This window comes from Chlamydotis macqueenii, chromosome 12, assembly GCF_036417535.1.
Source record: "Chlamydotis macqueenii isolate bChlMac1 chromosome 12, bChlMac1.mat, whole genome shotgun sequence".
NCBI lineage: Eukaryota > Metazoa > Chordata > Aves > Otidiformes > Otididae > Chlamydotis > Chlamydotis macqueenii.
In genome coordinates, this window is record NC_141567.1 from 13022962 (window position 1) to 13039302 (window position 16341).

Consider the following 16341-nt stretch of genomic DNA (forward strand, 5'->3'; position numbering starts at 1 on the left):
AATTGACTCCTCCAAAGAGCATAACAAGCAAAGAATAAAAATGAGACAATAAATAGCCTATGCATAAGGTTAACTAAACATTCTTTTCTTAATCGTTTTAAGTATGTTGTGATCAGTCTAGAGTGCCTGCTCCTGCCCTGGGAGAGTTAAGTGCTATCAGACACTTCTTGCCACTGTTGTCCTCTTCCTCTTCCCCTCCTTTGACTTTCTTCTCTAGTTCAAACTGTTTGGAAGCATGATTGGAGTTAATTGGGAAAATTAACAGCTCCTCTGGTGCTTTATTTAGGACACACAGTATGTTTTTCTAGATGTACCTGATCTCTGCCACAGTTTTATTTCCCTCCTATCCATAACCTTCTGAATTCAAAACCTAGTGCTCAAGCAAGCAAATGCCAAGGTAGTAAAACAAGAGCACATGGTGTTCATAAAAAATTATCTCCCTCATTTGCCGGATACGCAGATGCTATTAACTTAAATCAATTCCAATCTTAAACAGCCTGCCTTTCCCCTCCTCCCCACAACTTCCCCAGGCCTCTTCTCACACACGCACGGTTCAATTACCGTTGCCCATCCAGCACGTGCACTGCCAGTGCCCTCAAAGCACGTCAAGCTAAGAAGGCTAAGTAGTATCAGCCGTGGGGGTTTTGTGTTTAAAAACAAAACAAAAGCACACAAGAGTGAATTGCAAGTTCGCTTCCCCTCCATGGGGTGAGGTGGGCTGTTTGGGGTGTATCTGAACAGCGTGCTGGAGGATGGGAAGGAGAACTGTATGCTCTGCAGGGATACTGGTGTCATTCCACAGGGATGAGGTGCTGGAGCTGCCGACACCATCCTCTCCCTCTGGAGCGATGTGGCAGAGCTCAGCTTTGCGCAGCTGGGGAGCCCGCTTGGTCAGCAGCGGCTTGACACCTTCTGCAGTTGCAGCCTATTGTGTGTGGTGTTCAAAGTTTCTTCACCTTGACCTGGTTTAGCAGAAATACTTCCCCCCTCCATTTTCTTACAGCCTCATATTAAGCTACAGAGAAATGCCATCTTGGTGTTTCACAGCATCTCTGCACCAGCTATCCTTGGGGTCCCAACTGCTTGCTTTCTCATGGCATTTTGTACATCCCTAGAGCATAGACATGGTTGTTTTTCATGCCATTCTTAATATATTAGAGCCAAAAATAGAATTACTCTATGTAAAAGGCAAGGACATTTTATCTCTGGAGAAAGAGCAGTGTACTGCAACAGCAAGCAACTTCAAGGCACAAAAATAAACCCTTAGAGTTTTATTCCTGAGGGGATGAGAATGGCGGGGGGCGGGGGGGGGGGGAGCAGAATAGAAGAAATTGGTGAACCAGTACCAAATCGCCTCTTTCTTAGCTGTACTTTATCTGCTTAAAGCACACATACTGCACAGAGCCCTTGGTTAATATTTAGGGCTGATATTGCCAGGCCTTGCTTTACTAACAGCATATTATTATGTTCCTACTGGGAACAGCTGGCTCCTGCATGCTAAAGAGATTTCTGTGGATGGAATAGAAAGCATTTGAGCTACAGAAGCAGAGGGAAATCGGCACCTCCTGTTAACCAGTGATGGCTGTGGTGATAACCAAGCACCACGCCCAGAAAAGCACAGATCCCTCCATCCCCTTCTCCTTCCCTCGCCCTGCCAGAGAAGGGTGTAAAGAATACACAGAAGAGCTCACACATCCCAAGGAAGAATCCAAGTCAGTCATGGAATTGCACTCAACTCCCCCAGGATCTGTGGCAAGTGTCACAATATTGAAATATTGAAACATCGGAGAAGGGCAGAGCTGCTCCCAGGCACTAAATCCCCCATCCACGCCAAGAAAACAGCCAGAGGTCGAACCAGGAGAATTCCTCCTGGGCCACTGCAAGGGAACGCTAAGGCACAGCTGCAACAGATGGGAAGCACCTGCCATGGAGTTGTACACTGTCTGTCCTGGCTCTGTTTTCTCTGTGAGTGTGGTGTGGGGTGGTTTTTTTTGTTTGTTTTAAAGATGCAAGGGGAGAAACTGAGTTGTTGCTACATTCCTGGAGCAAGAAGGATTGTATGTACTGAAAACAGCGGCTGTAAGTCAGGCAATTCTCGCTGCTGGCTTCCAGCATGCGTAGCTGTATCCCTCGTGCTTCGATAACATGGGCTGGATTTTCTATTATTCAGTGCTTGCAATTTTCTTTTCCCACTTCAAGTTTTTGCTCAAACCAGGATCTACCAGTTTGGAAACTAATCTTAGAGTAGCACTGCAAGCAAGTTCTACAGATCATCTACAAAGAGAAGTTGCTACAATAATTGCATCTGGATAAAAACAGGATAGCTGAAAGATATTGAAAGGTTCCTCATGGCTTATAAGAGCCTCAGTGGCAAATTATTATTTGGCAAGAAAATCCTTTCCTAGATAATTGTTACTTTTGTGTGGAAGAATGTGATGGTCAAGTCCTTTTAACAAAGCCTATGAGGCTTTTTTCCTTAACAAGATAATTGGTTTGTCATTCATTATATGCCTGACACTCCCCCAGAGACGCTGTCCCGTCTAAGCAATAAACAGTTCCTTAGCGCATATCAAAGAACTCGTTACTGTCCTGTTGTGACAGTTACATGGCCAGACATTAAAACAAGCATAATTTTCCTAAAGAGATAATAATTATTCTTCTAATGAGACATTTCTGCTACATAGTCAGCATGATACCTTATTTTTAAATGCAGTGTCTTTAAAGGAAGGCGTAAGGAATGTGGTAATAAAAAAAAAATATAAAAAAAAAAAAAAGAAAGGAAAAACCCACACTGACAGTTTGAAGGCCAAAAAATCCTACCCAATCTAGCCAATTCAGTATGTCCCCTACTGCTACTGAAGTGCTGTCTGCTGGGTTTTGTGAGCTCTTCACACTTGCCTACGATCCTGCTGCAGTGTTTTGGCTATGGTAGCATGCCTCTCCACTCTAAAAGACTTTTTTTTTTTACCAAAGCTAGCATTTTAAGAAAAAAACCACTAATATAGTCACAAATATGTCTCAAAATACAGGAACAGCATGAGTAGGTCATTGGGACAGGCAGTAACCAGTCCTCCAGCATTCCCATTCCCTAAAGATCAGTCCCAGCAATGCCATGGTCTGTCTCGGCTCGATCGATAGCAGATACCTCCCTTCCCTGGCAGTGCGCGAGGGTCTTGTCTCACAGCGCCAGCCGGAGTTAAAACAGCGTTTCCTGGGGTGGGGGTGTTCAGTCTCCTCCATGTATTTTGCACTTGCTATCAACCTAGTGGGCTGACATTGAAAGACTTTAAACTTGTTTATAAAACACAGTGGTCAGTTTATCAAAAGCTCTTTCAGTTGTATAGTAAAGCTTAAAAAGCCCAAACACCACAGTTTATTTCGCTATCACTCCTGGCAGACAGACTTAGTCATTTCTGTACCACCTGAGCACTTCCAGATAAGAGCAAAGCCGCGTGCGTAGACACCTCGGGACGCGGTGTGAGCCAGCTCTGCATTGTTTACCCTTGCCACCAATTGCCAGAAGTTAACCTGATGTGTTTGCTGCCCTGGCAGGGCTTCCCTGTGTGGTGCAAAACGGGAGATGCAAAGTTGAAACTGAACACGTGAAAGTCACTCTTCAAAGGCACCGTTCCCTGCGCTCCAGCCTGGTTTAGGTTTTGGTTCCAATATATGTGAACAGATTTGAGAAATTAAGAGCTTTGGTAGCCACTTCCAGAGAGGTGACTGCTGCTCAGGTGGGCCAAGCCCGTACTTGGCAGGCTGGACCCGAGGGCCGGGTCATCAGCAAAGCCCTCGGTGCCGGTCCCTCCGTTTGGTTTGTGGCCAGGGACACGGTGCATGGCAAGAGTCCTCCCTGAGCCTTTGTCAGGGAGCGGTTTCCTCTCTCACAAGCTGGGTGTGAGTTTTCAGGATGCGACCGAGCGTAACGCCTCATCTGTAATGTCAAATTGCAGCCAGTACAAAACCACAGCGCCGTGTCAGCTGTGCCGTATAACCGAGGGAGCTCTCGGGAAGGTTTCCACACCACGGGCCAGTTTCAGTTGCGGGACAGCGCGGTCATCCAGACACCGCTTGCCAGCTACTGCTTTTAGACACGGGAGAAGAGTACAGCGGCGTAGTTCCATTCCCAGCCAGTTACAGGGGGTAGCAGGAGAAAAGCTTGGCCAGCCACTTTCCTGGCAACCCCAGCAGAGCTGACGGAAACCACAGCTGAGCTCCTATCCCCCGGGTATCGTCTCTGAGGGCACTGCCAAGACGAGGACAACAGTTTAACTGCTCATTCCGCATTGCTCCTCTTACAGACAGGGCCCCCCAGCCTACCACCACCTCTGCCAGGTACCGACAGGCACGCTCCAGGATACAGCAACAATGCATTATTAGTAAAGTACATGCCAAATATGAGCCAGCTGCTGAAATAAGCCTATCCTGAGGAATCTCCAGGCGCTAGATTCCCAGACAGAGCTTTTCAGCAGCATGATTGCTGCTCGTATAAAAGCACTGAAAGGAAAAATGGTCTTTCTTTTTTCCATTCAGTCACAGTCCCTCTGAACAGGGCTGTTGCTGCCATTTCCAGCATATCCAAGTTTTGCCTCCAGATATTTGGATACTGGTACATTCTCCTAGGCTCATATAATTATCAGTCTGTAATCTCCTGTTCCACTACAGAAATGAGCAACTCTTTTATGTTCATAGTAACCATTTAGAAGCGTTAAAAGTTTGAGCGCTGGGCCCCTGGTGCTTACACATGTTTAAATTGGCCCTCCCTGAAAGCTGATGTATTCCATCTGGTCTATTGGATTTCTTGGCGTAAAGTTACTGGAAACACTGAATGTTTCTTCTGCAGTGATCCCGTGGCTGTCCAAGAGTAACGGCCACGCTTACAGCCGGCTCCCTGGCTGCTCGGGACTGCAATGCTCTGGGAGAAGTGCTTTTAGTGCGTTTTCCTGTCTGCTTTTAGAGCTATTTTGAAATCTCAAGTTCTGCAGTTCCCTTGTCTAATCAATCTTACAGCATGTAAGTGATACTTAAAGGATAAAGAAAACACACAACTTGTGTGGTTCTTTACCTCTAAACATTTTGCCTAAATGCTACAAGTTAAGCAACTGGATTTTTTTGGTTTTTGTTTTTCTGCCTTCTCCTTTCCAAATCTGCACTAGCTTTTTCTCATCCTTATAGCTTTACATAACAGCTTAATAAAGCTTCCTGCTCTTGTTTTCCTCAAAAGTTATTTATGCTTTCTTAGCCATTTACATCAAGAAAAAGAGATGTTACATGTAACTGCAGGTTACCACTCAGTTACCAACACCAGCAGCAACACCGAATTAACTGTTCAGAGACCAGCTGCTCATTTCGCTCTCTACAAGAGCTTTGTGGTACAGCCACCTCATTCCTTCTCGTTGGCATTCCCAGACTCTCCAGGTCCAGGAGCAGGAATGTCACTGGGTTAAAATACACAGATGTATTCAAACTGGGTCACACAAATCATTAAACCAGCATATTTCTGCAACAGCTCCCTCATGCCGTAGCAGACTGAGAGCGTGCCTGTCCCTTGGCTTAGCCCATCTCCCACAGGCCTGAGCGACTGCGAGCAGCTGGAGGGATGCCCGCATCTCCAGCAGCATTGTTGACTCCTTACAGCCCATCTTTTGCTGCAGAGGCTGCACTGCATTTGGAAATTGAGGATTCAAGAGTATTAAAAATATTTCAGCCTCTTCATCATCTTTACTTTCCTATGTACTTCCCTCTTGTTCAGTTAAGATTCAGCCCTTTGCTTACTTACCATACAGCTGGAGCACAGACACAGGGACCTTTTCTGATTCCCATCTCCTGCCAGGCTGCAGGAGCCCACTGAAGCCCTGCAGCCTCTTCAGATTTTTACCTCAGTCCTTTAACTTGCAACAGCTCACTCACCTCTCCAGGATGGCTCTTATGCTCACTCAGTACCCGACACGCATGCACAGCTTGGCAGCAGCCCCAGAAAACATCCCACCACCAACTGCCGGGAACTGAGACCACACTCACGGTGTCAGCGCGAGATAAGACACGCAGCTCCCAGTGTGATTCGCTTCAGACCAGGTGAAGTCAATAGCTGGGGTAATCAATTAACTAGTACAAGATGCAGGAGGCAGGCCATCAGACCTCACTCCACAGGTGTGACAAAACCAAAGAAGTTGCCTTGTATCCCTTCTGTCCATCATGCCTGCTAATACAATCCAGATGGCAGTGGGCAAACTCTGCAGAATAACTCCTGCTCTCTCCATTTCTACCTGTGAGGCAGCGCTCCCTCCAGAGCTCGCTTCAACACCCCTTCCAGCCGTGTGCTGGGGGAGAAAATATGCTGGCTGCAAAACTTTATTAAGGCTTTGACTAAGAAGTGGCTAACTGGGAGGGAAACGGATCCGTGTGCTCGGGGGGGGTTTGTTTCCACATCCACATAATTGCTTTCAGAAAACGTCAGCCTGGTCTCTCCTGGGCGTAGTGGGAGCACGTTCTGGTTCACCAGTTCTGCCATGTGTTTTGTGCCGAGTGGCTGAATGGGAATTTACATAAAAATAGTATTGCTGAGCATTTAGTTCCAATCATTTTGTACTTGGTACAGCCATCTGGAACCAAAATATTTTGAGAATATTACAGATGCTCTTGCATTTTAGTCTCGGAAACTCTTAAAATATAAAATTCTTACATCCACCCTCTAGAGTTGCCAAACTTTCTCCACACTTCTGTTATTAAGCAACTCTGTTATTAAGCAATCCTGTTATTAAGTTTAGTGGATGTGAGACGTCTTCGCCATGTCCAGCGCCACGTGCCAGGAGCTGGGCCGTCGCTGCTGGGGAGCGGTGTGGCACCCTGAGCGCGGGGCGCCTCTCCCCTCCATCCCGCCCGCGCTGGGCGTGCGCCGTGCCCTCTTCGGGTGTCACTGCTGGGGAAATGCAGGTCTGAAGAGCTGCGCTTTTTGAAGGATGGAAGGTGGCTATGGGATCAACCCTGTCACATGGGGTTTTTTTAATAGCTTTTATCATACACAGCTCCCTAGGTAACAGAGAGAGAGGGAGAGAGCAGACCTGAAGGCAGAACTGGACCTTACTTCAGCAAAAACGAAGATGTTGGGATTTCTATTATGGAAGCTAATCGTTACCCAGCAAAGCAGTATGCTCAGAGATTGTTTTTCCTTTTTTAGCTTCGGCATAATGTTCTTGAAAGCTAATGGCATCTATAATGTTGTTGCTGATTTGTTTTGCTGTATGAAAGCAGAAAATAGCATTGCTGTTCGTAGGAGGCGAAGATGCTGTATTTTGTGTAACGAGCGGTGTGCTGCAGTGAGAAAAGACTGCCACAGGAAACCTGCCGTCCCCATGAAAGCCTGAATTTAATCATGTGGCTAACCACTTGTGATCTTTGAAAGGCAAGGCGTCACCTCGGTGTCTGAGCGCTATGTGATTTTGCAGGCAGGAAGCCAAACAATCAGTCCAGACAGTTTCTCTCACTCCTTCCAGCGTACATAGCTGCAAACTGTGCAGGGCCTGAATTTAAGCAAAGCTGAGCACAGCCCTCTGCAAACAGCCCCCGTGCCATTGTCTAGGCTGCACAAACGGCCTGATGACTGTTGTGCACCTCCTCCTCATCGCACGCACGATGTCTGACCCCACCAGCAGCTCAGGCAGCTGGGGACCACGGGCTGAGGCCCCGCAGAGCGCCGATCCCAGCGGCCAGGGTGGCAGAGCGCTGCTGCAGCTGGGACGCAGCCGCTGTCCTCCCTGCGCTCCTCAGGGGCTTCCTGAGCTGGTGGAGGGCTCGTGGCAGCAGGCAGCAGCTTCCCTATTTAACACAGAACACCACAGTACGCTACAGCTGCCCAAGCCCATCCTGTGCCCCCACCAACGCTGCCCTTCCCCACCAGGACCCCGTCTGCTCCGTACAGTCAACTGGGAAGAGCGCACGGCAGGCAGGGTGGTGAAACGGCTTACCAGCTATCGCAGAGCAGCACAAATCACGAGCAGAAGCCGGGGAAAGGAGTGTGCACAAAGCGTTTGGAGCTGCCTGGTGTCTGAGGGCTGGCGTGGCTCAGGTGCTAGAGATGCCATGGTGAGACAGGAGCACAAAGCGGTGAAGGGGGCCTCCGCAAGGAGAGAGGGCACCAAATTGGGGTCCTGGTTTGAGCTGAGGAGAGCAAGAGATACGAGAGGAGGGAGAGGATATAGCATTGGGGCCTGGTAAAGGAAATGATAGAGGAAAGGGGAATACAGCTCCTAGAGAAAAAGTTAGCAGCTGAAATGTAATAACAGAATATTGTATTTTACTTTTAGAAGGATGAGGAGTCTTATGCTGTTAAATAGCAGATCCCACACTTGGGACTTGCCATGGAAAAACACTCCGGCCTTAACATTCAGTTAAACTCAGCCCGGTGCTCTCTGCTGTGCTGCCCGATTCATGGCCGGTACCTTTGGCTGGGAGCTGTGGTGCCTTCATCTGCGGTACCAAACCCAGGGCTGTCACCAGGGAAGAAACCCATCTGGAAGATCACGCTCTGCAGTTTTGTGGATGACAGCCAGGACTCTGAGTACAGGAATGTACCTTTTTTTTTGTGCCAGACAAACCTCACTTCTGATAAGTTAGAAGCTATTGCGTGCTCATTTAGCATCGAATTTTGTCTCTCAGAAATCACATAGATGGGAGGGCAGCTGCATGTGTGTGTTTGAGAACGTGCTGGTGGTTGCGCCAGTCCTGGCTCTCCCTGCGATGCGCTGGTGTACCAAGGACGCAGGGCGTGCAATGGGGACACGGGACATCGCCAGCCACCTCTCTGTGCGCCATGGCTGCTGGCTTGGCTTCGAGCCACAGAACTGCAACGGCTCTGCAAAGCTCTCCCTGCAGCGGAGCTGAGCACGGCGGGAGCCAGACAGGCTCTCACCTGGTGAAAATGATACGGAGGTGAAACGGTCATGAACATTAGCAAAATTAATATTCTAAAAATCTACTGCAATTATTTTCAGTTATTGATTGAAACAGATACTGAACAACTGCATCCACTTGATTAATAGCAAGCACTTACTGCAGAAACAGACACCAATATTAATTTTCCATTTTACTGTGTCAAATGCACATAATTATTCATCACAGATACTATTTATATACCCACATACTGCTAAGTGAAAGAATGCTTTCATCCTGGTTTTATCATTTCTAGATTAAATCAGAGTTTTTCTGCTTCCTCCAGGCAGCAGCTCAGCCCCACAATTTTCTCTCCAAATGACAGGCAATTCTTTTAAGCACATTGAATTATTTTTTCCAGGTGGTGGTTCAGTTGAAATTAAATGTTACTTTTTCACATTGCTCAGTAGTACAGCTGTAGCACAAAAAGAAAGATGACAACTTTAATATTCTAGCTAACTTGAAAAATGGGATTTAAACAGAAGACTGTTTAAATTCAGAGTATTACTTGAGCGCTGGCACTGAGCACTCCTTTTTCCTCACACAAGGACGTAGGGAGCACAGGGAGGAAGGAGCGGCTGCGGTGAACCCACGGGAGCACGAGCAAGGTGGCGGGTCAGACCACACCACAACCACTGACAGATGACAGCTGTGCAGTGGGGTGACAGTGTTCACATGCTGAAGACCAGAAAGGGCCTCCAGAGCTCACCCAGCCAGCCTAAGATCCACTCAGGCTCCAAAATCAAATCAGCACTGGAAACTTTGATTTTTATTGTGGTTTTTAATCTCTTAGTGGTTTGATTTCCCAGCAGCTGCTGAAGGACACAGCCGCCTCCATGTCCCCGCTCTGCCATCCACCTTGCACCGGCCAAGGCTCTGGTCTCCCAGTGAGCAGAGGGATGCCCCGGCTGGCAGGGGAAGATGGGCATCTCCTTCGCGTGAGCAAATATGGAGAGGACATGGGAGGGGAAGGCGAGGAAGGCGTCTCGTGCCAAAGAGGGCACTCTGCCACTGCTCAGCCCTCACCTCACCGGCTCTGAGCCCGAGCATACACACACTCATCACCGTTCAGTTACGGTGATAAAACGCCCTTCAATCCAATAAAGACTTCCCTACCCTAGGATTAAACTGGATTATTATTTCATATGAAATCTTTGTTTCCTTTACTCTGTCCATATAGGATCAGTTAAAAACCAACATTAATGTGAAACACAAAGGAAGGTCAAATTAAACCCTACCAATAATTACAGAAGCCCATTGGATAAAGTCCAGCAGGAGTAGCCCCATGCTCAGGTGCTATGCGAGTGAAACTTGCACAGATGTGTAAAAGAAAAAAAAATCCAAGATACTTATTTTAAACTGTAGAGCAAACAGCTTGGGTATTTTCACCTGTCAGGAACCGCATGCACTGAAACACCAACGTTTTACAAAAATCACATTATATAATTTAACAAATTGGTAACAAGGCATCGTTACTAGAGAGTAAAGCAAAATAAATCCATGCTTATGAATCTGCTTTATTAGCCCTTATCTGAGAGGCGGCTCAGCCTAACGGTGGAACAACAGTGCCTCCCAATGACCGAAAGTACAACTCTTTCCGTTCCTGTATTTATTTATCAGGATCTCATTTTGCTTGTCTCTGATAGCTTATGTATTATTTCAACCACAACATCTCAACGGATCTCTCTGCCAAGAAAGCTTTAATAACTTCAAAATTAAAAGATTATCATATAACCAGCATAGGTATCCCCTGCCAGAATATTCTGTTCTTAATTTGTGAGCAAAAAACCTCAATGACAGCAAGACCTGAAACATGGATGTCTGAGACCCCAAGAATACCTGGAAATAGAGCGTTGGAAGTGTTCCCATTATTCCAATCATGACTGTTCGTAATGATCAGTGATACACAGCAATGTCTCCGTTAAACACATAAGCACGTAAGATTGTGAAAATTATTCACCAAATAAAATTAACATTTTCCCTCTTCTCTGCTATCCCAAAACAGGTCCTGATTGTTTCAGTTCCAAGAATCTTGCACTGCAAGCCCAGAAAAAGATCCTGAGTAAAATGGCAACCAAAACCATGGCTAACATGCTCATCGATGACACAAGCAGTGAAATCTTCGATGAGCTGTACAAGGTAACGAAGGAACACACAAGAAACAAAAAGGAAGCTCATAAAATCATGAAAGACCTGATTAAAGTGGCAATAAAAATTGGGATCCTCTATCGAAATAATCAGTTCAACCAAGAAGAGCTGGAAATCGTAGACAAGTTCAGGAAGAAGCTGAACCAAACCGCCATGACAATTGTCAGTTTCTACGAGGTAGAATACACTTTTGACAGAAATGTCCTTGCAGAACTTCTGAATGAATGTAAAGACCTTGTGCACGAACTAGTGGATCGACACCTGACACCAAGATCCCACGGGCGCATCAACCACGTCTTCAATCACTTCGCGGATGTGGAATTTCTAACTGCCCTGTACAGTCTGGACGGGGATTGTCGGCCATATCTCAAAAAAATCTGCGATGGCATCAACAAACTACTTGATGAGAAGGTCCTTTGAAACCACGCTCAAGAACAAGAAACCAACCAAAAACTTCTCCCTAGAACTGGTCACTCTTCATGAACCGTGGTGAGCAAGCGAGCTTCCTTCCCACCGGTCCCTTGCGACAGTCTCCAGGAGGGGCCAGAAAGCGCTCACCAGGCTCATGATGAAGTGGAAAACTTAAATCAGAAAGCTTTTAATGTTTTGTTCAGATAATCCTGTCTTTTCCAAGAAGCGGAGTGAACGAGGCTGCTGATACGTATTGTTCAGAAACAGATGGCTATGCACCATGATCTCACTAGCTTTGTGTTCGAGTCTGGGCATGTGAAAAGAAAGTAAACTCAAGCGCACAGCTATGTAAAAACAGACAGGTGAAGCCAAAAGAGCAACTCATGGAATTTACCCCCAGGCCCTTGGTGCGTATGTTTTTATTATTTCCACGCTAGCCGAAAAAGCTTAAACAGAAAGCAGGGTTGTAATGGATTAAGCTCACTCCTTTCAAAAGGATCAGGAATCAATGAGATGGCATCTCTGATTGTACATGGTATTTAAGTCTAATAGGGAAATTACAAATAATAGAAACTGAGTAGAAGTGGGAGAAACTTTAAAGAACTGCTCTATGAAGCAGTATTTTCATGAGATGCTTTTGTTCTATACCTGCTAATAACAGAGAGAAGGTTTCATGCTCATTTTGAAAAGCAGCTCAATGTTTCAAGCCCAAAGGTAACCGGTAAAGGTGATAAAGCAGTGCACCAGTTTCCCCACTCTCAGGGTTTAAGTATCTGGTAACATCAGATGAGTTTAGGCTGAAGGTTCTGCTGCTCTTGTGCTCTTACTGTTTTGCCTGACAGAACGAAACATTCCTTCTGAAGATTTTGAAATTGCACTTGGGAAGGGGAACACAACTAAGACACCAACGGAGTGACAAACACTTACATCCCCTATCCTCAAAATATACAGCCTAGATAAAACTCTCGGTTTAACGTGTCCATGATGTTACTTTGTGCCTACAGTAAAACAGAGGTGTGACAAAAAAGGAACCCCACCCACCATGCTTGCAGTGCCATCCTAGTGCAGCACATCCACAGGAGTCTTAAGAGAACAGTCTCAGTGGCTCTGGTGAGCTTCATTAAGGATTTTTTGTTCAGAATGTTGTCAGTGACTTTTTTTTTTCTTTTTTAAACAAGATATACTGATGTCTCCAAACTGAAAACATTTCGCAAAGAAATACCGGGTTCTGTAGAGCTTTGTTAGAATTAAGGGAGAAGAGGAGCAGAGCAGATCCACCAGCTTGCCACTCACAGAATCTTGCGGCTGGGGAGGTGCTGACTGACTCTAAGCAAAGGAAGCAGGTTCTGAAATCTTTCCTCTCCTTGCTGTCTACATCTTATTCTCCAGATTCACCTCTGTCTACTGACCCTTCAGTACCAGGTTCCACCTCCTTTCAGCTGGCACAGACAGCAGACAATGCCATTGCCTGGAGGTAACACCTTCCCTATCACATATATTTTAATACAGAGATGCATGTACTTGAAAATTGACGAAGATTATAAAAATATATGTGAAAGCCATTCCTCTGTAAGGAAAACTTCCAGTGTTGATCACTCATTGCTTTAGGATAAGAAAAGAAAATATGTTTCTCATTTAAACTCTTAAATAGTATGCTGGTAGAGAAAGCTGTTCAAAATTTTATTCTTCTCTTTCCTCACCCAAGAATAACTGTATTTACCTCTTGCGCCAACAACGTTGACTATCACACCTTTTTGCGGTTGGGAATACACATACCCAGATCACGTACTCACTGGGGCTGTGCTAGATAGATTTTTATCTGTTCCCAGGAGAACTCATTTTGGAGCACAGTAAAACTGGCAGCACAAGACATGAGCAGTGCAGTTTGTAACAATGAAAGTTTTCCCCATATATTTCCTTTAACCATAAAAAGTATATTTAGCAGCAATGAAGACAGACCATTCCTTTGCAACACAGCACGGTAATGAAACACCAACGTCTGGGGTTGCAAGTTCAGCCATTTGCAGAGCCATATTTACATGCACCATTAGCTGCGATTTTTCCAAGCACATACTTGTCAACTGATGCTTTTGAATAGTATTTATCGTACCCAACACTCCTGTCCCAGTGCACACATGTCAGATTTTGCGTGTTTGTTTCACTTGTGGCAAACAAAGTTTTCTTTTTAAAGCCAGAAAAAGATTATTCAACATTCAAGATGTCCAAAGGAAAGGGATATCCTGTATCTGTGACTTTTTTTGTGTGTGTTGCAAGTATCAATATTCAGAGTCTGGTATTTTAGACACACCAGCTGAACAGCTGTGTTATTTATAAATCTGAGTAGCCTTAAGGAAAGAGAATGTTTTCAAGTATTTGTCATACTTGCGTATCCTGCATATTCATTGTTTACTTTTGTACTTGTAGCTTGGTATGTAATAACATTGCTAAAAATATGGGCAATGTTCAGGTCACCTTAAGTAGATGATGTATTATCATATTTGTGGATTAAAAACGTGTGATTACTGCCCTTTTTGTTTCCTTTTGATTTATTTATTCTGCCATCCAATGTAAACTGAAATTAAGCAATAAGAGAAGGAAATTTGAGTAATCTAGAGTTTTGTCACCTTCAGCTCCTGCAACTTTAATGCTCTTGGACGACCAGATTCTGTGAAGGTAGGTAGATGGGCAGTTTAAGGGTTTAAAAGAAAACTGGAAATCCACATTTCTGTTACAACACACAGGCAACACAAACATGCATCAGCAGCAAGTGAAATTTCTGGTTTTCCACAAAGTTCTCAAGCACCTGAACTAACAAACAACACTGACTCAATGTGTTTAGTAGTGTGATTCAGTTACCAGGCTCAGAAACTCCTTGCAAGCCCTGCGGAGGAAATGGTCCATGCTTCTCGCCTTCAGGTACCAGCCTTTCCCCAGGCCCAGCCTGAGCAGTGCCTAGAAGATACACAGGCAGCGTGTGTCAGGGCCAGAGCAGACGTAACACGCTCAGATCTAGCTCTCCACCAAGCACCTTCTCACAAGTTTTCCATGATGTGTTTAGCTAAATGTGATTTCAGTTAGACAGAAGACACATCCTGACAGATTTCAAATCCCTGCCCTAAACATGGAGATGCTAGAACCTACCGGAATGTTTTAACAGCAGCAAGCACATATTCTCCTATCCTTATTTCCAGAAAAGGCAAACTGTTTTGGCTGAAAGAGCTCAGGATTTGCAAACAACTCACATGGCAATTATACTGGAAGCAATTAAAGATTGGCACAAAGAGAAAACTGCCAAATACCTTAAAATAAAAGCTTAAAGCAATCTTCCTAAGTGGTGTTTCAAGTCACACTGCTGGTAAAACATTGCTGTCAGGTTAATTTTATGAATCATACATCATGGCAGGACACGATATTCTTTGTTTCATCACTGCCAACTTTATTACATAAAGAGAAAAATGTTAACGTTCAAGAAACTCTCCAGGGAGTGACCACTTCTGGCATCCTAATGAGGTTGTGCACATACCACAGAACAGCACATCACACGGAACATGTCATCTCATTTGTGTTAGAGAAACATTCTCACAGAAAGGAATACAAATAGCTGGCCCTGAAAAGAATCAAGAGGTAAAGTACAATTAACTCTTACACAATGACAGAAATGCAAGCACAAACCTTAACTGGATGACTTAAGCCAGTCTACTTCCATTTTTACATACCTCAGTGCCAGAAAAAGACAGTGCACACAGTCTTACCTATTGACTCGAAAACCTCCAGAACTCCAATTTGCCCATGGCACAGAGCAGTAAAATAGTGGCATCTCCTGGTACCCAGAGGTTTAGTCCAAAACACTGTTAACCTGCCAGTTCAGAAAGGTCAGTATATACTCTGACTGGCCTCTGGTTGCCTCTTTAAAGTAAACTTCCTCATGCTAACCGTATTATGTGCTCTCTGCCTTCTAGCCTACTTCTATGCACCTTATTTGCCTTTCCCTGAAAACAGCTTAATCCTTCAAGATCTAATAAGAAAAGCAAATGGGAACACCACAGAATATGAAGCTACTCACTAACGGATTTTCAATACAGAACTAGATGAAAGACTGTTCCTTTGTATAATTACTTGTGCAGCTATATTTCATTTCAGAGACCACCGGGTGACGGATCAAGATCAGAGGGATTCCCAGCACTGAACTGCCAAGGTTCTCAAGGGCCTAAGCTCCCCACCTCAGCCCCAGCAGCAGTGTAGCATGCACTCCTGTTACACACAGACAGCCATGCCCTGCAAAAGAGCATTATGATTCAGATCAGGGCTGCAACCACCCTCAATTCAGCAGTTATGTCAAACTTCGCAAACTCCCAACTCCTTCTCAATATTATAGCAAACAGTGTGTTATGTTAGCGTTGGACTTTAAAAAAATGCTATTGTTGTCAACTGTGAATAACAAGAGACCCTTAGGTCTCCTGTGACGCCTAAAAACAAATCCCGCAGTCTGTCAGTATTCCAAGAAGAGTATCAGATAATGTAGGCTGGCACACAAAATGCTGTTCGAAAGATCTAAAATATACTTTCACCCTTTTCACACCTCCAGCTGAGACACAGGACATTTAAATCAGCAATGCATTCAAGACTTCTGCAATGTTACGTTCTTTATCACTGTTCAGATGCAAAGAGAAACAATTAAAATAGAACCGAGTTCTTAATATGCAGAAACACTGCTATAAAGAATATTTAACAAGTATCAAGCTAGTTGTTTTTTTTAAATGAAACTGAATTTTATTAAACTACAAGAAACGCAAAGATGGTGATAGATTAAGAAAAATATTTGCTGGGCAATCTAAAAATAAGGACTAACACAGG

The 16341-nt window shown here is 44.9% G+C and overlaps 1 protein-coding gene across 1 annotated transcript in view; it reads left to right on the forward strand.

Annotated features, from left to right (window-relative positions):
* TIPE3 (TNF alpha induced protein 8 like 3) overlaps positions 1-14014 on the forward strand; it is a 48791-nt gene extending 34777 nt beyond the window's left edge. Inside the window, exon 2 of the mRNA XM_086757198.1 lies at positions 10934-14014. Coding sequence (XP_086613324.1) covers positions 10934-11496 — 563 coding nt within the window. The 3' untranslated portion in view covers positions 11497-14014. The remainder of the gene's footprint in view (positions 1-10933) is intronic.
* Positions 14015-16341: the final 2327 nt, after the last annotated feature.